Genomic DNA, 24562 nt, shown 5'->3' with positions numbered 1-24562 from the left:
TGATAGCGGGACATCAGCCAAGTCTTGTCTGGGTTTGGTGACAATCTCTATCATTCTGATACAGTCGTGTGTATCTTCATCATTTGTGGCATTGGGTAGCAAGGTAGCAGGATTTAATGTGTTACACCTCCTTATCTCTATGTGTGGTTGGAACAATGTCAGTTCATATCCCGTTAATCGTGCAACTGTAAGGTGTTGTGTTTGTGTTCTGTTGAGTAGGAGTTCCACCGCGTGTGGTACAAGTACTGTCAGGGGGTGTCCTAGGACAATGGCATCGCTATGTCTGATGGCTAAAGCTGTGGCAGCTACAGATTTTAGGCAGGCAGGTAGGGCTTGTGCGACTGGGTCTAATGTACTGTAAAAGTAGGCACAGGGCCTGTTTCTTCCTGCTTGGTCCTGCGTGAGGACTGAAAGTGCTGTACCGCCTCGTTCTGTTACAAATAGCGTGAAGGATTTGGTGTAATCTGGAGTAGCCAGTACCGGGGCCTGACAAAGTACTTGTTTTAGTTCCTCAAAGGCCTCTGTATGCTCAGTTGTCCATGGCAAAGATGTCGATAAACCGGCCTCCAAAGTGGTCAGTTGTATCAATGGTTTGGCCAAATGGGCATATTGAGGAATCCATTGTCTACAATATGATGTTAAGCCAATGAAATCACACTCTTCTTTCTGTGTTGTTGGACGTGGAATAGTGGCGATTAACTGTATTTGTTCCTGTGTAAGTTGTCTACCCTCCTTGGACAGCAAGTGCCCAAGGTAGGCCACTTGCTGTTCACAGAACTGTAATTTAGAGGGGGAGACTTTGTGTCCTTTGTCTGCAAGAAATAGTAAAACCTGGAGGGAAGCATTTTCGCACTCTGTTTCTGACTGACCTGTTATGAGGATATCGTCCACATATTATATGAGCGTGGTGTTTACAGGCATCTGGATGCTGTCCAACTGCCTCTTCAGGGCTTGACTGTAGATACTGGGACTTTCTGTATAGCCCTGAGTAACTCTCGTAAATCTGAAGCTTCTGCCATTTAATGAGAACCCAAAAAGATTTTGGCTATCCTCATGAATAGGAATGCTGAAGAAAGCGTTTTTCAGATCTATGACAGTGAAGAAGGTAGCCTTTGCGTCAATTGCTGTCAAAAGCGATGTTATGTCAGGTACCACAGGGTATTGTGGCACTACACATTTGTTTAATTCTCGCAGGTCCACTACCAAACGATACACAGGTTCAGCAGTTGGGTCCGTTCTTTTAAGAACTGGAAGAACAGGTGAGTTGCAAGTATTGGAATCTGTCTCTACTACTACCTTGTGTTCAATCAGGTCATTTATTATTTGCAGTAATGCTAGTTCAGCTTGCGGTGGTATTTTATACTGTCTAATTCGTGGCAAAACCACACCTTCCTTTAGTGTAATCTTGTGAGGTGTGATGTCCATACAGCCTACGTCTGTATGACTAGTTGCCCATAATGTCTGCGGGATCACTTTGAGTCTGGCATCCAGTTCCTTTTCCAGGAAATGTGCTTTGAAATCTCGTAGGAATAACCTGACACCTTCTGGGGAGCAACATATCACGGCACCCAGTTCTTTCAGTGTTTTAATACCTAATAAATATTTAGGACAGGTCTTTGTTAACACTAAATCTGTAGTACGTGTTAGTGGACCCACTCCTATGGAAACATTTTGGGAGACCTTATTTATTACTGTTTTTCCCGAAAAACCCAAGGAAATACTATGTGAGCCGGAGAGAGGTATCCCTGGGACCTCATCATGGTTTATCGTTGTCCTACTGGCCCCTGTGTCAAGGAGGAATTTTCTGTCCTGCCCCAGAATGTGTGCTTGTACATATTGGCCACTTTGGTCCACCGTGACAGGGATCAGGGGCAAGTCTTTTTCTCTCTCTCTAGGCCCTTTCATGAGTATCCAGGATATTCGGGGTATATTTCATCATTGCGCTGGTACATTTGAGTTTGTGCGGGGGTGTTAGTGGGGGGTCGGGCCTGGGCCGTAGGACCTGGGGCCTCATTGTTTCGAGGGGCATAGGGACGGGCTTGCGTTTTTCCTGTTGCTAAATTGTGTTTCAATACAGGACATTCCCTGACAAAATGGCCAGGTTTCTTACAATAATTACATGACCCCTTGTCAGTTGATTTTGTATTTTTCCCTGTACTTGGTACAGTCATTGTCTGTGCTACCAGGGCTTTCATTTTAGTATCCTTGACACGCCTTTTATCTTGTTCCTCTTCCTCTTTAATCCTATTGTGGTGATATTGTAACATTTGTAACATTTGTTGCGAAGTGTTCGCTTGCCACGTACTCTCAACCTTTTGGACCCTGTTCTTTATTGGGGGAAGGGCATTTTCCACTAACTTTGCAACAAAAAGACGTTGATACCCTTCACTGCCTGACGAGAGGCCACTATAAATGGCAAAACATTTCTGTAGTCTTACAAAATAGTCTCCAGTATCTTCTTCTGGCTTTTGCTTCTAATGCTGTCCAATTTATAACTGTTCCCCCGTCCAAGTTCCAATCTTTTTCCATACATTTTTCATAAATTCCCTCGGGAAGGAGGACTTTGAGTAATATTTTTATGTCCGGAAAGGTATAGTTTCCTAAACTAAGGATATCTCTTATTTCATTATGAAACCCTGCAGGATCCCTTTCGTGCGGTGGTACTATTTTCTTCATTTCCAATATCTCTAACTTCGTAAGAGGGGTGTACACGTGTACCCGCTCAAAAACGCCATCTGGGCCTGCCCTCGGGTGTACTTCTCGTAGAGGATATTGTCCCTTGTCACAAGTGCTTATACCGGACATTTCAATTTCGAACTGTACATAACGTTTTCTCAGATCCAAAACTTTAGTAATGAATTCTTTATCCCTTGTGGACCAAAAACCATCTGCACAGTCACGTAATAAGTGATATACTGCCTTAGGTGGCGGACCTCTTTTTTCATATAATGTTGCCAAATGCTGTAACATGAACATACCCGCTATTCTTTGGTCAGACAGGGAGAGGAAGATCTGTCCTATTATATCAAGGTCATAAAGTTGGTGCTGGGCAATCCAATCAGTGGCTGATCGTGCTATTTCTTTTTCATGTGGGGTGAAAGGCGGGTCGTCCTCGAGCCAGCGCTCCAATGACTGGACAGTGCACTGGAACAGTTTAGTGGAAACGGTATCCGTTCTAGTATTTTTGTATTCAGTTGAGATATGAGGGGGAGGGGGAGGGAAACCGGGTCGACGATGGCTACGGGCCAGTCCCACGACCGTAGTTCTCTCTCCCTCTTCTTCCTCACCACTCGTCTCTTCCGAGACGTTCTCCTGTCTTTCCCAATCTTGATGGATGGTATGGATGCCCGTTATCAATCGTACTACCAACTCATCTAGCCGTTTGTGTTTGGTGAACTTGGACTGTTCAAGTAAGTCACTTAGGTCCAACAAATGGTTGGGCGCCTTGTGATTACTGGAGTCCAATATCCTCAAAAAACAGGTCACCACAAATTGTAACATGGTCTGCTTGGTCACTACTTTTCTATTTTGTATCATTGTTAACAGGGCTTGTTCATTTTGGCCAGTCCGGACGAAATCGTAAACTGCGTCAAATTGGGAATTTACTGTTGGGAATTATCTGGAGTTTGTCTAGAGCCTGTCTCAATCTATAAGATATTGTGGCCATTCTACCCTCCCCGGGGCATTCATCATAGGGACATTCCAAAAGCGGGATATCAATTTTATTCTCTGCCCCGTCTTTAACATCGTCTGGGGGAGGAGCGGTGGCCACTTGGCCACCCATCGGTGCTGGTGGTATTCGTTGCAGAGCTTGTTGTTGAATCACATAAGGCGGGGGATTTTCTATTAAGTAAGAGGACACGAAATCCTCTGAAGGAGTTATTTTTACCTTTTTCGTATTGTCTTGGATGCACATCTCCTCACTAGTAGTCTCTGTAGGCAGAACGGGATAAATCCCTTCAACAAGGTGGTAGGGACGACGGTGGCAGCATCTCCCGACCCCGCTTGGCGCCATTACTGATCAAAGTTGCATCGCTGTGTTTATTTTAAATTTAGAAGTATCTTGAGCTGAAACTCTTTTAAAAAATGTCGGCACCTTTTTTTTGTATCTTACTTTAATGGTAGTGACCACATGATGTTATAATTTTACTGGCACGCTGTAATATTACCGCATTCTCGCACTCACTGAGGGGCTAGGTGCTTTAGTATTGTTCCAGAGCTTGAACTGTGCCTGCACGCCCGTTCCGACCCAGCAGCCAATCCCGGGTGCGGAGGGCGGGGCAGAGCCAGGCCCACACAGGAAGGCGAGCAGTTAGCGCTCTAGCTCTTCTACATTCGAGGGCTATTTAGCCACTCGTCGCCTCTAGCGCGCAGCGTTTGCGCGCAGTGTGGCGCCTACTCCTGCGCCTAAGACGAGCCGAAGACCAGCCCGTCTGCGCCCGTCCGCGACAGGTCGGGGCAGGGGGCTATGGAGGATTATACATCCAGCTCAGAGATACCTCCTAGAAGCAGGATAACATACACCTCTCAGGTATTAATAGAGATTGGCACACATGTTCCTAGGGTATGCACACATGAGGTGGGAACCAACCTAGAGGGCCCATTTGCCTGTCGGGGATGTCATGTGCAGTTTAATATTCCCACTGAAGTTAGGCAACACTTGGAGCACCCCCCGGACTTGGCGTTACAAGTGCAACATATTACATCGACAAACAATCCTATGTGCAATTTACCATTTGAGTAAGAACTTGCTGTGTAACATTCGTTCATTAGCCAAACATGCCACTGAGGTATGGGACCTTATATCATCTGAGGAACCAGATTTATGTTTCCTAACAGAAACATGGCTCAAGCCTCACTCAATCCCAGCCATTACCTTGGGTATACCGATAGGCTACAAAATAACCAGGCTGGATCGCCCAAATAAAACAGGGGGGGGGGGGGGGGGGTAGCTATCGTATACAAACAAGAAATGAACGTCATTATTATCGAGGAACTTTGCACACCTCAGATAGATGCTGAATTGATTTTAAAAATCAATAATTCTAAGGAACATAGGAAGGGAGCTTTGGTGTACCGCCCCCCTGGTCCATGCGAGAACTTTTCTGTTCTTCTCATTGAGGCTTTAGCTCCTCATGTGCAAGAGAAACCTGATTTTCTTCTTGTAGGGGACTTTAATGTCCACAGTGAGTTAGGAAACTGTACGGAGGCAAAAACCTTACTTACGGACTTAGACTTACTGGGACTAAAAAAGATCAATCATGGGCCCACTCATCAAGCAGGCCATACTTTGGACTTAGTCATGTCCAATTCGCCCTTGATCAAATGTATGCCACCTACTCAAGTGGACTGGACGGACCACTTCATCCTTAAATTTTACACCGTTGCTAACTATAAGCCCCGGGCTGGACAGATTGCGCTAGCCAGCACAAGGAGACCCTGGCACAAACTCACTTCGGAGGGTTTTAGGGAAAAGTATAAGGAACCCATAGCTAATAACCCTGCAGATGATATCACAATTGAATTAAATATGTTTGAGGAAGCGGTTGCCGAGGCTATAAATGCTACCATTCCTCTGAGAGTGTTTAAACCTCGTGTAGCACATAAGCAAGAGGTCTGGTTTTCCGATGAATTAAGATCCCTTAAACTAAATACAAGAAAACTAGAAAAGATATGGAGATCATCGCGGAGGACTGAAGATAAGGAACACCATAGGATCTCACTTAAGACATATCACAAGGCCATTCATGCTGCACGGAAAAACTATATTGCAGCACAATTATCAGCAGCTGGTAAAAACTCGAAAGTGCTATATCAAATCTTACAAACTTTCATCAAGCCAGCAGCCTGTGAAACGGCAGAAATAGCATCCCAAGAACTCTGTGACGAGATCTCACTATTCTTTACAAGGAAGATAGATGGGATCTATGACAAAATAATGCATTCCAACAGAACTGCCATAGCAGATAACATCCCTCCACTGACTACAGGAGTCCATTCTCACTCCGCCCTGTGCCTCACTAAATTCCCTCCCATATCTATAGAGGAGGTAATTTCATTAATCATGCAATTAAAGAGTGGTTGTCCTTTGGATACCATCCCTGCACGTATCATGCCTATGTTGGCTAACGATCTAGGTCCGGGAATTCAGCGATTAGTCAATCTGTCCCTGAGTACAGGGGAGGTTCCCCTAGACTGGAAACGGGCGCTGGTAAGACCTTTGAGGAAAAACAATGCCATTCCCTGGACAGAACTGTCTAATTTGAGACCTATCTCTCTTCTTCCCTTTTTGGGTAAACTAATTGAGAAGTTTGTAAATCGCCACCTGTCTACTCACATCGAAAAAGCAGGGGGGCTGGATTCTTCCCAGTCAGGGTTTAGGCCTAGACACAGCACCGAGACCACCTTGCTGTCTGTCGCAGACGATCTACATATGTTCCAGGATAGGGGTTATTCCGTTATCCTGGTGCTGTTGGATCTGTCTGCGGCGTTTGACACCGTGTCGCACAACATCCTGACCTCCAGGCTAGCTGACATTGGCCTGGAAGATAAGGCACTGGCTTGGCTGAGGAGTTTCCTAACAGATCGTACCCAAAGTGTCACCTTGGGTACATATCGGTCAGAGGAGCTGGGGATCTCTAAAGGGGTGCCACAGGGCTCTTGTTTGAGCCCCACGCTTTTTAACATCTATGTGGCCCCCTTGGCCAACATCATGAGATCCCATGGGTTCATCCCTGTCATACGCGGATGATACCCAACTCCTCTTTCCATTTAAAACCCTCACTACAGAGATTAGGAACTCTTTTGCCCAGGGAATGAAAGCAGTGGCACACTGGATGGCGTCCAACTATTTGCAATGTAATGTTGCTAAAACAGAGGTGATGTTATTCGGTGAGGCCAAACTCCTGTGGACTCCGGACTGGTGGCCTCAAGATCTTGGGCCAGTCCCTGAGCCTAAACTGGTAGTGAAGGACTTGGGTGTCAGGCTGGACCAGGAGCTTTCCTTAAAACAACATGGTAATCAAGTGGTGGGCTCATGCTTTCACATCATTGGGCTGCTTCGGAAAGTGTTTCCCTTACTTCCAGACGCCACAAGAAAGACATTGGTGCAAGCGCTAGTTTTGAGCAGACTAGACTATTGTAACGGTCTGTTACTATCAGCAAACGAAGGAGTCCTCTCAAGATTGCAGGTGGTTCAGAACACTGCTGCTCGCCTTGTACTAAACGCACCCCCTCGAACACCTTCCAAACCCCCCTGTTGGTTAAACTTCACTGGTTACCAGTGAAACAGAGGGTGAAGTTTAAAATATGCTGTATCATACAGAAATGCCTGACTGGGAGAGGCCCGGCCTACCTGGCCAGCAAATTTACTCCATATGTCCCCACACGCTCTCTCAGATCTAGTGAACAGGCCTTGCTATGCGTCCCCAGAGTTAAGAAAGCAAGACAGGGGTCCAGAGCTTTATCTGTGGCAGGTCCTATGTTGTGGAACAGCCTCCCCATAGCTATCAGACTGTACAGAGAACATTTTCCTTTCAGGAAACAATTAAAAACCTTCCTTTTTCAGAATTAGGATACCACTTCAATGCTATAATGGTACACGGCTAGTGTTTGTTCTTTTGTTTATTGATGGTGCTAAAGGGCGCGGAGATACTCCTCAGGGAGTCGATTCCAGCGCGGTACAAACATGCAAATAAATGAATAAAATAAAATAAATAAGTGCACTTGTTTCTCTTTCTCGCTGTTCAGTAATAACTCTCTCGCCCTCTTCCTGTAATTTCTTTTCTTTAGCCTGTTCTGACATTTTCCTACCTTTTTCAATTTTCGTTATTTCTTTCTGATATCTCCTATGCGATTCCTTGCGCCATAATTCAATTGCCTTTTCTTGTGTAGGCCTTACTTTCTTTTTCCACAACTGTTCTTCTACTGCCATAATACACTCCATGTCCCACGTACCTGTAGGGGGCCACCTGAGTCTGAGTTCTTGATCCTTTGTATAATCTGACCACAGTTCCAAGAACATTACCCCTTCTATACCATGTTTAGTATACATGAAATGTCCAGGTGTATCTCTAGGTGGGACCGGTACGGCCTGTTCTAATAACCTTTTCTTGGTACTTAATCCTCGTAATTTGGAAAATAAAGGCATTTTAAGGTGTTTTAACTAAGCCTTATAAAGGTGAGAGTTAAGAAAACAATATACTTGATATCTTTATACACTGGGGAGCCAGTGCAACTTTACCGTGTTCTGTCACAGAACCCGTCTTTATACATTCTCAGTAGTACTCACCGAGAAGCAGAACTTGAAGACCTGGTCATCGGACTGAAGCGCTGCGCAGGGGACTGAGGAACAACGGGACTCTGGAAACCTCGGACTCGACAAGTTCACTGGTCGGGCTCTGGGTTGGAACGCTCCGCCAATCTTCCTCACCGCCTCGTGTGGATGTTCAGTCTCAGTCTGTCTCCTCCTCGCCGCGAGGGAGTCAGCAGGAATACCCCCGCTTCTTGTGCACTTGAGAGTCCGTCGGGTGGGGTCTGGAAGGGACAAGGACCGGACCTAGATCTCCGGCACGTGGGGAAGGGGGAGCGTCCCTGTTCGGGCCTTTATTCATTAACTCGAGTTAAGGGAGTGCTCCATCACCTCAGCAGGTTCAGGAGTGGTCTGCCACTTTATTCACTGAATACAGTTTTTATACATTTCACATTATACATTTCACAATATATTGCAAGTCATTGGGAAGAGCCCTCCTAGTTCGTAGCAGACAGATGTTGCAATTTAGCATTGCTCAAGGCACATAAGCAAAACACAGATAGACACGTACTTTTCAAGGAAACAGCTTGGGTTTTTGTTTATCAGAGGGTGGGGGAGCTGATGCGTAGGTTATGAACAGACAACCTTGGAGGGAGCTGAAATATGTGACAATCTGCGGGCCTCAGTGAATGTTAGGCCAGCTGGCTTCGAAGAGATACTAGATAAGCCTTTTTTCTCTGAAAAGAGAAGGCCGGTGGGCCCTTTTTCAGAATCGGCTTAACCACAAAAATGTGTGGGTGTAACTGACCAGGAACTTGTGCAACCTGAGGAGATACGTGAACTGGCTGATGCTGGGCAAGCTGAAGTGAATTCTGAAATGGATGCTGTATCTAAAATGGATGCTGTATAGAATTGTTTTGGAGTAGCAGAGAAAGAAAAGTGTGCGAGGGGACAGAACCGGTTAATGTGATCCAAAATCGACAATTATGGTGATGGAGATAATTATATTCAAACAACAAAAGAGGAGAGAGCCGGTCCATATGTAAAGAAACTGGGAGCCAAAGAGAAAAAGACAGATTCAGCCCACTAAGTTGAGACAAATCCCATCAGCCCACCGCTTTGGCAGAACATCATCATCTGGGAGTAAGGTGGATCAACTCATTGCAGTGCACCCTATTCCAGGGGAACCATCACTGTGTATATGCAATGAGTTTACAGTCTTCCAGAGAAAAAGTCTCAAAACATAGTGGTACTGAAAAAGGTGTGAAATGCAGTGCAAAACAGAAGAGCAGTGTAATAAAAATGGCTACCTGATAACACCACCCAACTTCTATTCGGTGTCAAAAAAAGGTGCCAAGATTAAAAAGCAAGTGAAAAACTGATAGTTTGAAAAAATAATAACGATCTTATAGCAATAGAGGTTGACATGTTTCAGCCAAAAGGTTACAGTTACCTGGCTTTCGTCAGAACCATCTATGGTGGAATGCTACTGCAGAAATGTGTGTTTACAAAAATACTTTGACAAGAACATCACCGTGACAATACCCTACCAAAATCAAACAGTCATTGATTTGTCCAGTTGTTTAAGGGATGTCAGAGTGTTCCTGAAAAGAAGAAAAATATGTGTTTACAATTTATGAAGCACAAATAATTGACTCTCAGTTTCAATACAGCACTTTGCCTACAAATCACAAAGGCTAATAGGTCCATGAATTTTGGATCCCTAAACATTAATTAGAAAAATTAATGTACTCACCCAACATTATGTGGGAGTACGCCTCACCTCACCCGGCAACTGCTCGGTGTACTGAGGCCCCACTCTATATTAAGTGTAAGAAAACACATCCTTAAAAATGTATATGTGATCCTTCTTTTGAAAATTAGAATAAGACTTACTTGTTAACTTTGAAGACAGACCACTGGCCTAAAAAAAAGAGACTCTATTCAATGCAGATTACTTGACCTCAATAGTTTCAAACAAATAGTATTTGAAAACCAGAACTGAAAATATCAGTTTATAGTAATTTTGAAAAAACCACTCAAAAGCAAGCTTGTGAAATAGTATACCTGCCATGCATCAAATAAAAGGGAGAACATGGTAAGATAAGTCTCCTACTGAGCATTTCGAGGTACAAAGTTCTAAATAAAAAGGAAGGAAGCTCACCTATCCGTCGGTACCCCTCTCATTGTCATCTATATATCTCTTCCACAGCACCACATTATGTAAAAAGGGGTTGCTGTGGTCCAGAACATGTTGTTCCTCAAATAGATGTACATACAAATTTGCCAGGCTCGGAGCAAAAATACTCCCCATGGAAGTCCCGGAGATCTGGAGGAAGATTTGACCCTCTACCATCCTAGACATGTGACTGACTGGTACCAATAGAACAGTAGTTCTACTAGACACTACTCTTTTGAGTATGTCGATTTGTAGTTAGTCCCTTATCAAGTGCTACAATTCAACTAATATGCTAGTCTCTTTACCACCCTAGACATGTGACTAGCTGGTACCAATAGAACAGCAGTTTTCCATGACACTACTCTCTTGAGCATGTCTCTTTGCAGTCAGTCCCTCATCAGGTGTCAAAATTCAACCGACACCCTAAACATGTGACTAGCTGGTACCAATAGAATGGTGGTTTTTTATGACACTACTCTCTTCTTCTAAGACACTAGTCTCTCTATCACTCTAGATGTGTGACTAGCTAGTACCAATAGAACAGTAGTCTTCTACTCTCTTGAGCATGTCTATTTGTAGTTAGTCCCTTGTCCTGTGCTAATATTTAACCAATACGCTAGTCTTTTTACCATCATAGACATGTGACTAGCTGGTATTAATAGAACAGTAGTCTCGCTAGACACTACTCTCCTAAGCATGTCTATTTGCAGACAGTCCCCTGTCAGGTGCTACCATTCAACCAATATGCTAGTCTTTCTACCACCCTAGACATGTGACTAGCTGGTATCAATAGAACAGTAGTCTTCCATGACACTACTCTCTTGAGCATGTCTATTTTGCAGTTAGTCCCCTGTCAGGTGCCAAAATTCAACCAATACGCGAGTCTCTTTACCACGCGAGACATGTGACTAACCGGTACCAATAGAATAGTAGTCTTTCGTGACACTACTCTCTTGAGCATGTCTATTTGCAGTTAGTCCCCTGTCATTTGCTACAATTCAACCAATTAGCTACACTATTTAAGGGACACTGACAGATGCATCGTTACCTCCCCTTCGGCTTGGACAAGGAGAGGGGTACCGACGGATAGGTGAGCTTCCTTCCTTTTTATTTAGAACTTTGTACCTCGAAATGCTCAGTAGGAGACTTATCTTACCATGTTCTCCCTTTTATTTGATGCATGGCAGGTATACTATTTCACAAGCTTGCTTTTGAGTGGTTTTTTCAAAATTACTATAGACTGATATTTTCAGTTCTGGTTTTCAAATACTATTTGTTTGAAACTATTGAGGTCAAGTAATCTGCAATGAATAGAGTCTCTGTTTTTTTAGGCCAGTGGTCTGTCTTCAAGGTTAACAAGGAAGTCTTATTCTAATTTTCAAAAGAAGGATCACATATACATTTTTAAGGATGTGTTTTCTTACACTTAATACAGAGCGGGGCCTCAGTACACCGAGCAGTTGCCGGGTGAGGTGAGGCGTACTCCCACATAATGTTGGGTGAGTACATTCATTTTTCTAATTAATGTTTAGGTATCCAAAATTCATGGACCTATTAGCCTTTGTGATTTGTAGGCAAAGTGCTGTATTGAAACTGAGAGTCAATTATTTGTGCTTCATAAATTGTAAACACATATTTTTCTTCTTTTCAGGAACACTCTGACATCCCTTAAACAACTGGACAAATCAATGACTGTTTGATTTTGGTAGGGTATTGTCACGGTGATGTTCTTGTCAAAGTATTTTTGTAAGCACACATTTCTGCAGTAGCATTCCACCATACATGGTCCTGACGAAAGCCAGGTAACTGTAACCTTTTGGCTGAAACATGTCGACCTCTATTGCTATAAGATAGTTATTATTTTTTCAAACTATTAGTTTTTCACTTGCTTTTTAATCTTGGCACCTTCTTTTGATACCGAATAGAAGTTGGGTGGTGTGATCAGGTAGCTATTTTTATTACACTTCTCTTCTGTTTTGCACTGCATTTCACACCTTTTTCAGTACCACTATGTTTTGAAACGTTTTCTCTGGAAGACTGTAAACTCATTGCATATACACAGTGATGGTTCCCCTGGAATAGGGTGCACTGCAATGAGTTGATCCACCTTACTCCCAGATGAAGATGATCTGCCAAAGCGGTGGGCTGATGGGATTTGTCTCAACTTAGTGGGCTGAATCTGTCTTTTTCTCTTTGGCTCCCAGTTTCTTTACATATTGACCGGCTCTCTCCTCTTTTGTTGTTTGCGTATTTGATGGGGGTTTGGAGTTTGCCTGGTCGTTAAAGATCATTCCCCTTAGACCCTCCATGATTGATTTTTGTTGATTATTATATTCCCCAATATAATAAAGAGAAGTGGTATGAAGAACTTAAGGATGCCAGTGGGCTTGACACTTTCCCCAATACTAGCCTAGTGTCTCCCCGGGTCCTGCTACAGAGGAAAGCACCTCTTTTGCTGTAGTGTTGCACAGGACTACTGAGGTGTTAGATTGCAGTTGGAAAATATGCAAGTGAAAACCGACGCATTTACAGAGGATCTACTACTGGGCAACCTTTGACTGACCCACTGTTGCCACCTACATGACTCCCCTGTCCAAGGTTGTCAGGTCACATGGACTTAAAATCATATCCTATGCAGATGATACCCAGGTCATCCTCACACTATCAAAAGATCCTGCAACCACGCTGACCATCTTCTGCAAAGGCATGACGAACATCGCAGACTAGATGAGAGACAACTGCGCACAGCTCAGCACAGAGAAGACTGAAGTGTTGCTCTTCGGGAACATACCCTCCCCAATGGAATGATACTCCTGGTCTCCCCCCCAAACTAGGACCCTCCTCCACTCCAACAAACTCCCTTTATGGACTAGCTTCACCCTCCACCTCAAAAAGCTCCCCATTCAGAAGAGATGCCAGTTCAAGATGATGACCCACACCTTCAAAGGCCTCCACAACCAGGTGCCAGCATACATCAACCACCTACTGTAGTAGTACAAATTTATTTGATATTTCACAAAAATTACAAAAGTGTACATAAAAAAATGCATAAAAGCATAATATGGGAGTTGTTAGCACTAGCATACCTCCATTGCAGATAATAAATAAGTAAAAGAAACAACAAAGCTTGTATGACAATCTAAAACGATCACATCATAACACCAGCTAAAAAGGAAAGAACCCACTTGTTTAAAAAGGAGGACAGATACTAACATTAAGCTCCCATTAATAACCCCATATGAAAAACGAGTCAGATATAATCAAATGGCAGGTCATTTTAACATTGGAGAAAGAGATAGGCCAGCCTAACTTGATTGAAATTCATTGGCAAGAGGAGTTGGAGGATAAATTTAAACCGCAGACGGTTGAATCCAGGGCATATCAGGACGATATGAAGAGTCAGGGAAAGAAACATCATCACAGTTGCAAGGCGGAAGGTCTGAGACCTTACACCAGGACCCCTTCGATAGCAAAAGTTGGTAAAACATTTTAAACCTAAAATATGTCAGAAGCCTACGATGATAATTGGACATCTCCAGCGACAAATGGGGGTCCAGTCCAGCTACAGTTTTCACCAGGACAAAATGACGCATGGAGCTCACGTTCCTCAGCCGCTCTTTTATAAAGTGCCTGTTTGAGCCATGGGAGATCCCTCCTAAATATACCTTCTGGGTCACTAAACAACTCAGGACGGCTCAGAGAATTAAAGGTTCTCCTGATATAAGCTAACTATGGAATGCTCCGCATACAGTCCAGGGCCATACAGTCGCGAATGATAAGCCTAGTAAGATACAAATCCTCTTGAAACCAAAATGACAGGGGGCACAGGGAAATCAAATCAGTTATGTACCCTGATCCTATCACCCTATGAAGCATCTTGGAGGGGTGCTCACTGGTACTTTGAGAAGACCTCTCAAAAAAGCGTTTTCTGCGACGTGGAGCTGAGGGCAAAACATGTAGCCCCAAATTTCACAGCCATAACTCGCCAGCGAGACACATTTGGCCGTAGAAACTTTAAGCATCACCTCTACATTGGTATTACCCATGCGCCTTGCCAAAAGGCCTACTCCATTGATTGCCACTTTAAATCTCATGGTATTTTTCTTCAACAAGGGTTGCCAAGAAAATCTGCAATCCAAAAGGATCCCTAAATTTAGAAAGTGCTCAACCCTGGCAATGGGATGACCCTTGACCACGTAACTTTTGGATCTAGTGTTCCTGGGGCCCACTACCATAATGTTGGATTTCAGGTAATTAGTACTAAGATCGAGCCAACCCATGTAAATGACAAAAAGATCTCACAGCCGCTGCAGACCCTTGGCTGTTTGGGACATGACGGAGCATTTCCAGCTGGAGGGGAGCCTCTCTGTGGTTGCTGCATTAAAATGCTGCTCAAGCAAGGGCGCCCATAGATCCATCTATGATTTAAATAAATAGACCGGAATGTTTCTGGGGTCCGGAGCCTTGCACTCTGGCAGAGACAAAATGGCCTTCCTCTCCTCAAATTGCAGACAAAGACCATGTAAAGCCCCAGACTCTGGTGAAACAACCTTGCCAGATTCAAGATTGTAAATCTCCCAAAAATGATCCCGCTGCACTTGGGGGTGGGGGGTGGAGGATAGTCAGGGCGGGAGTACTCACTTTGCCAGATGCAAAAATATGATGGTTCACTACCCTCCTAAACTCAGCAGAGTCGACTGAAATTCCACCTTCCATCCAGGCACCTGCTCTTTGCTTCACTCTGACTCGCCCGCATTTGCTGTGGCAACAGTGGAGGTCGCTCTTTCTCCTACCTTGCTGCGAAGGCCTGGAATGACCTCCCACTTTATCTACGGACCTCATCACTGCTGGGATTAAGAAGAGGACTCAAGACCTGGATGTTCAATTATCTACCTGCAGCAGTACTCGCAGCGCCTGGGTGATTAGCCGTGCTTTACAAATCCATATCGATCGATTTAAAGAGGCAGTTACTAACAACCTTCTGGGCTCCAGAGCTGAACCCTGGTCAAAGCCACCTCTTTTTAGATAGGTTGCATGACAGGTTGCATGTTGTCATTATTCTGCACCTGGCGGTCTTTCCTTACTAACACAACTTCCCTCCCGGATAGTCTGGTGGTATAGGTGTCCACCAGCAGGGTCAATACAAATGCCTTCCCTACCACTCGGCCTGTCCATGATCCCAAAAGGTTCAGAGACTTTTGGCAAGAGGATTTTATCTTCTACAAGCCTTGCTCCGAGATCTTCCAGTGGCAGCTGTCTCCTTGGCTGTTACTCACATGCCCCAGATAAGGCTGCTCAAGTTTTACCAGCTGTTCCAGGCAACCTTCTTCTGCAGGCAATTCCAGACTGACTTGATATGGCGAAATTGTGAGATGCTCAAGACTGGACACAACTGATTGCTTAGGATGTGTCCTTGGTACCATTGTGGCCCCCTGGCGCCACACTTGAATTAGGTCCACAGGATTTTCTAGGGGTGTCCAGACATCTTTTATGGCTGTATCTTTTGGCAAATCTTGACTTTTTGGTGATAAAGCAGACTTAGCCGTGGAGCTTTTTAAGGAGAGCGGAAACTCCAGAACCTTTGAGCTATGACCCTGATGTTTCAGCCCTTGTCCGGGATCTCGGTGTGGATGACTCTGTATATGCAGGGATTGTTGGCACCCTGCATCCTGCTGGTGGCACATACAGGCTGTGCAGTGGCACCTTAATTTTCAGTGGGCACAACTTAAGGCAAATCTGTCGAATTGTGTCCAGATTTTGGATGAGACTGCAAAAGGCATGGCTACTGGACCGCAGTTGGGTCAGTGGCAGGCCCTTCTCCTTACCCGACTCAGAGCTGATGGTGATCACAGATACATTAATATTGGGTTGTGGAGGCCATCAATGAGAGCTGGAGATCAGAGTCCTCTGATCTATACAGCGAAAATATTTTACCTGTGGAGAAACTCCTCCTACAACACTCTGCAGCTTTAGTGTGTTTTGTTCCTCACCTCATCCTGCCCTTGACTTCTATAATTCTGTGACTATTTCCATGATGTGAATGGGTTTGAAAGAAGTTCGGAATGCTCGGAAACTGACATATGTCCACAAATGTACTAACTGTCTTGTTCCACCTACTCCTTGTGTGGGATTTTCTGCTATTTATACTAGCAACCACAAAGAATAATTATACTGGAGTGAATGGATCTACATCTTCTCTTCTTTTGAGAATGCCCTGCAGGTATTGTTCCAGCTGTTTACGATGATAAAAGAACTTGGATTACAGAAGATGACTCATTTTCTTGTGTGTTTGCACAGCCTCAAATTTTGTTCATATTCTCACTTAGATACAAATGTTTTTGGAAAACGACTCCTACAAGAAGGCCCACCTTCAAGCAGGTGTTGTCCACAATACTCGACCATTCTCCATAAAATTCACTTCAGTTTAGTAAAAGCTTGGTTAGTTCTCTTTTCCTTGCAGTATCTTTGGTAGTTTCACTCAAACCAAACGTTGAAATTAGACGGGATTTAAGGCAAGGGGGAAAAACTGTACTATCGATTGAGTAACACACGGATATAGCCATCATGATGTATGAACTAGAAAGACATTAATCCTAGTGATGAACACACACTTATTTAGTTTCTGTGGTTGCTACTTTGATTAGTAAGGTTGTACTATTCATTTTACATTTTTTGTCAGGTTCATTGACGTTTTCAGTATAGACATAGAACATTTTCCATGCCCATCTGATTAAAAACACAAAACAAAAAAAACCTGCAGTGCTATATCCTGGTACAAACTTTTAACACCGGGTCTCCTAGATGTTTTTCTTTACATATTATAAATATCAGGAAAAGTAATGTAAGCTTTAGTAACTAAATACATATTGAGCACAATGAGAGGAAATATTTTTTTTTCTCCAAATAATAGTTGCATCACTCCTAGACATGCTACTATTATCGTCGGGGGTTAACGGTGTCTGGATTTAATACATTTACATGCTTGGTTGACTATTTCACAAGCATCACTTTAGAATGCCTGAAAACCTTGAGTAGCCACTCTAACTCACCTCTAGTTTTCCATTAGTCGTTCAATAATATTATCCAAGGCATGATCTAGATTCCTATGATTTTTTCTTAAGAATCTCCACACTTTTATCATCAACTGTAGTTGTTTTCCATAAAATGTGGGCTTCAAATGTCCTTTAAGCTTGTGTAGTGGGATGGTATTGACACAACATAACCTAAAATCAGATTTTATTTGCCTGTTTGCTCTGTCGTCCTGTGCCCTTTTTCCCAGCTAACCGAGAAGGGCCTGCTTCCACCACATGCTTAATTTACATCTGCTTATGTATGCGCCACCATTAGCCACATACAGTTGTTGAATATCTACCCGTTATGCAGGACTCTGATGTCTACTTTTCCTGAGGTTTCCCATTTTTAAGTGTGTTTGTCTTTTTCCTTCCATTTCTGAAATATTTGTTTTAGATTTTAATTTTTTTATATAATGGGATATTGTAGATCTTACCTCCCTCTGTCTATCCATGTGTTTAATAACAATCTTCAAAAAATCAATTGCATGGGGCAAGTGTTTGTTAGTGACTGAACCGTGCAAGGCAAGCATCTTGAGATGGGGAATCAATTTCCAGTGCAGGCTTGTGTTTTCTGCCCTAGGATTTATTCAGAGGTTACTGAAAGGCACTCTTGTCAAATACAACTTTAATATTTGTCATGGGGTGAAGCTGTTGCATTTAGGCGAAGAGTATCTGGTATCAGGCTAAGTACTTTAATTGTGGAGTGAGGGGCAGTGTCTTTTTTTGTTCACTTATTTCTCCTGCTTAAAAAGACTGTTCTGAAGTTCAAGAAACCCTGCAGCACTAGTGTAATTATATTAGCCTCGTTGTGGCTTTCCCAGATCTGGTTTCTAGAATGTTTTCTCCTCTTAAATGACAATCTTTGGTTACTTTCCCAAGTCAGAGATTTTCTAATTCACCAAGAAGATTCATTTTTCACTCTTTTCTTCTATTACTGCACATCAGAACCCAGTACCCGAAAAGCAAGCTTATTCACATTTGGCTTTTCAGAAGAAAACCTAGTTCTCCTGTTTGCTGATACAAAGGAAACTAAATAGAAAAACCAGAATGTAAGATTTTATTACTGGTCATTTGAGAGCAGTGGGGTTAATAGCTTGGGAAAGTTTTTTAGTTTTACATTATTAGGCAAAGGATTTAAGTGAACGGAATACAGCAGTGTAATAGTAAATTTTGTATGTTATGTGTGATATTTTGCAGTACACTGAAGTCCTGTTATTTTGTCAGTTTGATTTTGCCAGTTCTTAAGTGATCTGAGTAATGCTCATACTTTGAGAGCCAATGTAGGCAATGAAACTCCACTCAGTTCTTAAATCCACCGGGTGGGTTCCAGTATATCATACCCCTTGGTTTTCCAAACACCCTCGAAACAAATGTATGAAACAGTTGGTTAGAGCTGAGGATTCTGAAATCATTCTTAAGGGCTTTCTACTTTGAATAACATGTTTGTAGCATTGTGTATGAAGAGGCAATGCAAATGCAGTGCTGCTTTGGATTGAGGTATGAAAGTGGAAGATAGGTTCAAGGATCGCCATTGGTATCATGATTGAGAAGTGAGGAGATCATTTCCACAGAGGGGCCTCACAGGTAGTGATTGACTCGCTTCCAAACCTAAGGTGTTGTGTTTTTTTACCGTTGATGCAGAAAGTGTAGTGTGAGATGTAATGTTATCCCTTAGGTATACGCTTGTGGCGTCATGTTATTAAGAGCTGCATGCCTTCCAGCCATCTGGTGTTATTCACAAAGTGGGAAAGATTTTCTGAAATACTTGTGACTCAACCATTCGTTAGGTGTCGTCATTGTTCGTTTGTATAACATTATTACGTAAAACTCTTACCTAAATAAAGTGTTCCTCAAAAGACAAATCTCCTCCTCCTCCTGCACAGCCAGCTGTCTATTTTTGGGTCGGGGGCACTACTGGGGATAGCCATTACCGTGCAATATCTCTCTTCGTGAAGATGAACCTCAGCAAAGAGCAATAACCCCTCAAGCCCCCTCAGTCCAAGTGCTTTAAATGTATAGTTCATACATGCATTGCTGAAGGGACTGTGAGGTCTCCTACCCTTTGAGGTTCACAAGCTGGTAATGTTAACCTTTATACAGCTAAGTCATGTGTGCGCAAGGTGGTAAGGTAAGGGTAAGGAAATGAAAGAGGATGGTTAAAGGAATGACGTGTTAATTTAGAGGTGATACATTTATGATGATTGTTGAGGAGGTTGGGGCATTCAAGTGTAATGAGCATAATTAATAAAGGAACAGTGGCTTATAATTTTGGAAGTCTAACTTTGTGTTCTTTGCATTAGCTATTTGATGACAAACTTCAGAACTGCAAAGATGAAGAACAGAGAAAGGTGAGTGCTTTATTGTTCTGTTTTGCCATCAGCCTCAGTCAGTGCATGTATGGATTGAGATTTAGCTAAATATAAAGCAACACAAACTTTGTTTTAAAAAATATAAAATCTGTTTTCGATTGGGGCTAAGTCTGAACTCTTTTGGCGACAACAGTAGCAAACTAGGGACAGGTGCTGCTGATGGTTACAGGCAGTCAAAATCACTAGCAATGCCTTCTACCTTAAACACAGATGTTTAGCCTCCTGCTGATTTTTGAAGGTGTATACATTTTATGAAGATCTTTTTCTTCAGACAGGGAAAAAATTTGCAGAATTATTAGCAATGAAGGATCAATTACTGAGGCAAATAAGTGCATCTCAGCAGTTGCCACTCTGTACATAGGTTTGTTGACACTATTGGCCCTAATGGGGGTATTGGTCTAGTATGTGTTATGACAGTTTAGCTGGTGTGTAGACTATGTGGGCCATGACAGGGTATTGTTTTACTGTGGTTTCATTCAGCTGATGTGGATGCTGGGTACCTGGGTTTTGACATTTTCGGCTCGGCCGGGGCTTTGTTGTGTGTAGTGGCAGTTCCACTGATGTGCAAGCTGGACACCTAGGTAGTGACACTGTTGGTTTTTACGCGAGTATTGTTTAGTGAATTTTTTTTTTTTCTTTTTTTTTAAACGTGTTTTTATTGCAGAATTAAGAATGAGAACTCCATAATAGCGACCTGTGCCCACAAGGTATCTCAGAGCCCCCCCCATCATTGTAGTGCTGTACACAGCCATTCAGCCCACATCCCGGAGGCCGGGCGGCACATCGTTACAATCCTCTGAGTATCCTAGCTATCCTGTCACAGAAGAGCTGGTCAACCTCCCAGGGTAATATCTGCTTTTTACCCAACCGCCTCAGTCCCCAGCCATCCGTCCTTATACTGCTACAACACCCCAATAACCCCCCCACCCCCCCCCCCACCCTACCCGCCCCCCCCATTACTGCTGGCGTGGGCCCCGATCGTGGGGTCTAGCATACTGTTTCTACTGCTATCGGTTGTTCGCCTGTAGCTTCGAGGCCTCGTGGAACCCCGCCCTCCCGGTCTTCCTGCTCTGTGCTCTCCAGCCGGTAGTTCTTCAGAGCCTGTACTATCAGCTCCCATGCCCTCACCCATTCCAATCCCTTCTCATCCCCCGCACTGGTCGCCTGTCGCCTCCTAAGCACACTCTCACAGCTAGCCCACTTCAGCAACTCAGCCATCCATCTCCCATACGACGGACCCTCCCGGGATTTCCAATGCCATGTGATTTCTCTCTGGGCCAGCATAAGGCCCAAGTCAATGAATTTACTCGTCACTTTCGTCTTCACTGTGTGAGGGAACCAGAGCAATAAACAGGCCGCCATGTCGAACTCCACCTCACGGTCCGTGACAGCGTTTTGAGTATTGTTTAGTGAAGAGACAGTCATATGATTTGCATGCTGGGCACCAGGGTAGTGTTTTTGTTGGTTCAGGTTGAGTTTTATATTATTGAAAAGGCAGTTCAGCTGATGTGAAGGGTGGGCCCTGAGTCGTGATACTGTTGGACCCGACAGTGATTTTATTTTAGTGTAAAGGCAGTTCAGCAGACTTGTAAGCCAAGCACATGGGTAGTAATTTGTTGTCAAAACCGACTGAGTAATTCTGTCATCTCCTGGAGTGATTTTTCTTTTACATTCAGGGTGTCAATTCTTCAGAGTTGTTTAGTGTGGCAATCTAGCTGGGTGACTGGACGTTGAGTCTTTACAGGGGAGCTGCTCAGCACAGTCACCGACTTATTCAAATGACATTTCACTTGTGTCATCTATAACACTGATTGTGGCCAGCATGGTTGTGTTTCTGCTGGCACAGTCACAAAATGTGTGTGGAAACAAAGAACATGACATCAGGATAGAAAGAAGGTGACTGCAGATGCATTTGAGAAAACAAGATAATAAGAGGCGTGCAAGAAATCAAGACTTTCTATAGGTTAGCTTACATTCTAAACATTTAAATATTTTAAAAATTAAAATATATAGAGTGCTGTTTGATAGTCTGTTTCCATATTTTTGCCTGGATAGTTCAACTTAAATGTTTGTTTTTACTTTTAACAAATTTGCTAGAATGTTCGTGCAATTTTTATGTTGTTCCCCAGAAAAAAAATGAAAATGTATTTGAGGATTTTAAACATATTTTTCCAAAAACCCAGAGTGCCTCTACTTACTTATCCTCTAAGCTTGTGTGTGGATTGAGGAGCATTAAAAATGTGATGTGACTGGGTTGTCACAGAGAATCTTGGCTCCTTGGTCTGGACTTAAAATTTTGAACAGTATGGGTTCTGATAGCTGTGTAATTAATGAAAGAATAAAAGGTACAGTCTCCACATAATAAAATGCATGTGTTCTCGATGGGTCTTTTCGGGGGTTGACTCAAGTGGCGTGGGTCTGCTCAGGCACTTACCTCAAAAACTCACTCTTACCAAATTACATAATCTATTTCATAGTTCAGTTTCAGCCCCTGTTAAATTTCAAATGCATTGCTGTTAAATATACCGCTTGTGAATACATTTTGATATACTGTGGTATAAGTGGGTATTTGGGACAAAATGGCTGAAATGAAAATGTAGCAAACCTTGTGTGAATTAGGGGTGAGTGGAACTCGCTGAGTTTCACTCTGTGTATTTCTGCAGGGTAACCTAAAAACTCTGCGAGATTCCGCAGAGTTGTACGAGTGCCCGAAGTTTGGCACGACGCGCTGCTCATGCTGATTTTTTGCACGGGAGCTTGTTCCACGGTGTAAAATCAGCACAAACGGTACCATGCCGCGCACCAGAGGGCGCTGCTGCTTTTCTGCAGCACAAGTAGATTTTCTAATCAAGCAGCAGCTTTTTCACCACGAGCAGTAGTGACCACCCGCGTTGAGAAATTTTGTCGGTAGACGTTCTATCGCTCAAAAATCACGCAAATTATAACCTAACGTTGGCAAGCCGCACATGAGGAAAAACTCCGCCACACGGTGGCTGGCGGAGTTTTGCCGAAACTCTGCGAGCGGGCAAAACTCTGCAACTCTGCCAGCGCAGTGCAATTTTCACACATCCCTACTGTATATTTCCAAGCTTTTAATCTTCAGATTTTTTTATTTGGGGTTAAGGCAGCATTTTCAGACATGGAGCACCCTACACTATGGGGGGCGACTAGTATTGTATTAGGAGGATTTCCTTTTTGAGACTATTTCTAAGGCTCATCACTCCATGCACTATCAGCCTATGCTGAAGGGGATGCTCAAGCCAGCCCCAAATATTTTCAAGCACAGGTTATTATCCCACAGGTTGACAAAAAATGTAATCCCTCTGTTCAGACCGTCTCTACATTAGAGGCCAACTCCCACCAGATTCCTTAGTGGTTCATACCGCTCGTAAGAGGGCGAATGCTTAGGACACCAGTGATGCTCCTCCGTCAGACAAATAAAAGGATAGACTCAGCTGGTAAATGAGTCACGGCACAGTCTACCAAATACTGGTGCATTGCCAAATTTATTGGTTTGCTGTCCAGATATGACCGGGCCCATTTGGATTAAATGATTAAGCTCCTCCAATACCTCCCAAAGCAGCACCATAAAAAGGGTTGTGAGTTGGTCGCAGATTTTAAGCACAACCTTGAGATGTGCCCTAGATGCTGCTGACACTACTGCTCAGGGGATTAACTCTATTCTCCTCCTCATCTGGCTTGCCTTGCTCCGTGTCTCCAGCTTCAACAGCATCTCCTCAACCTGCTCTAAGATAGGAAACATCGGTTTGAGCCTCAGTGCTGAGATGCTGGAGAACATAGAAAAAAGACATGAAAACAGTGAAAGCAATGGGTGCTTTCCAGATGCCTTCCTCATGGGGGTCTTTTTGCCACTCCACATATCGCAGAGGCTCCAAGACCACATCCCATGAATTCTCCGTATCTTTCCAGTGCCAACCTGCCCAACCAATTTTCACAGGTTGTTTCATCTGGGGTGCCTATCTTAGAAATAGCTACCCAGGATGTCACCCCTGCCAGTCAGCGAATTGTCAGTCCTCCTCCCTCCCCCAATCACACAACACCTGTCGCGGGACAGCTGCAAATGTTTTTCGCCGCTTGACAACATGTCAGCTCAGACCAGTGGGTTCTAGAAATCATCCAACATGGTTACTGTCTAGAGCTCACGTACACACCACCCAACATATCACCCCACAGATATGTCCTCTCTCCAGAACATCAGCTTCAGCTCCAGGAAGAGGTCTAAGCACTACTCCTCAAAGGGGCCATGTAGCAAGTACCACAACACCTACCGGGCTCAGGGGGGTATTCTCTCAACGTCATCATTCCCAATTAGGATTGGCCCCTCAAGCCCATTCTGGATCAAATACCCCTCAATGAGTACATCATATCAGAACACTTCCACATGGTCGCCCTTCAAGATGTTATACCTCTGTTACAACAAGGCACCTCATGGCGGGTCTTGACTTCAGATGCCTACTTCCACATCCAAATTCATCCGACGCACCAACACAATCTCTGGTTTGTGGCCAAATGGTCAGCATTACCAGTTCAAAATGCTGCCCTTCGAGGTCATCACCGCACCCTGAGTTTTCTCTAAATGCCGTGCTGTAGTAGCAGCGAACCTGTGAAGACAAGGCAATTGTCTGATAAAAAGTGCAATGCAACTGCAGTGCTGTGCGCCCACCCAAGC

The 24562-nt window shown here is 43.7% G+C and overlaps 1 protein-coding gene across 12 annotated transcripts in view; it reads left to right on the top strand.

Annotated features, from left to right (window-relative positions):
- OSBPL9 (oxysterol binding protein like 9) overlaps nucleotides 1–24562 on the top strand; it is a 1355357-nt gene that overhangs the window by 568297 nt on the left and 762498 nt on the right. For all 12 annotated transcript variants that reach the window (XM_085602637.1, XM_085602632.1, XM_085602635.1 and 9 more), the window contains one exon: nucleotides 19804–19851. In XM_085602637.1, coding sequence (XP_085458763.1) covers nucleotides 19804–19851 — 48 coding nt within the window. The remainder of the gene's footprint in view (nucleotides 1–19803; nucleotides 19852–24562) is intronic.

Source organism: Triturus cristatus, chromosome 4_2, assembly GCF_964204655.1.
Source record: "Triturus cristatus chromosome 4_2, aTriCri1.1, whole genome shotgun sequence".
In the NCBI taxonomy this organism is placed as follows: Eukaryota; Metazoa; Chordata; class Amphibia; order Caudata; family Salamandridae; genus Triturus; species Triturus cristatus.
This window is presented reverse-complemented; position numbering and strand designations above follow the sequence as displayed.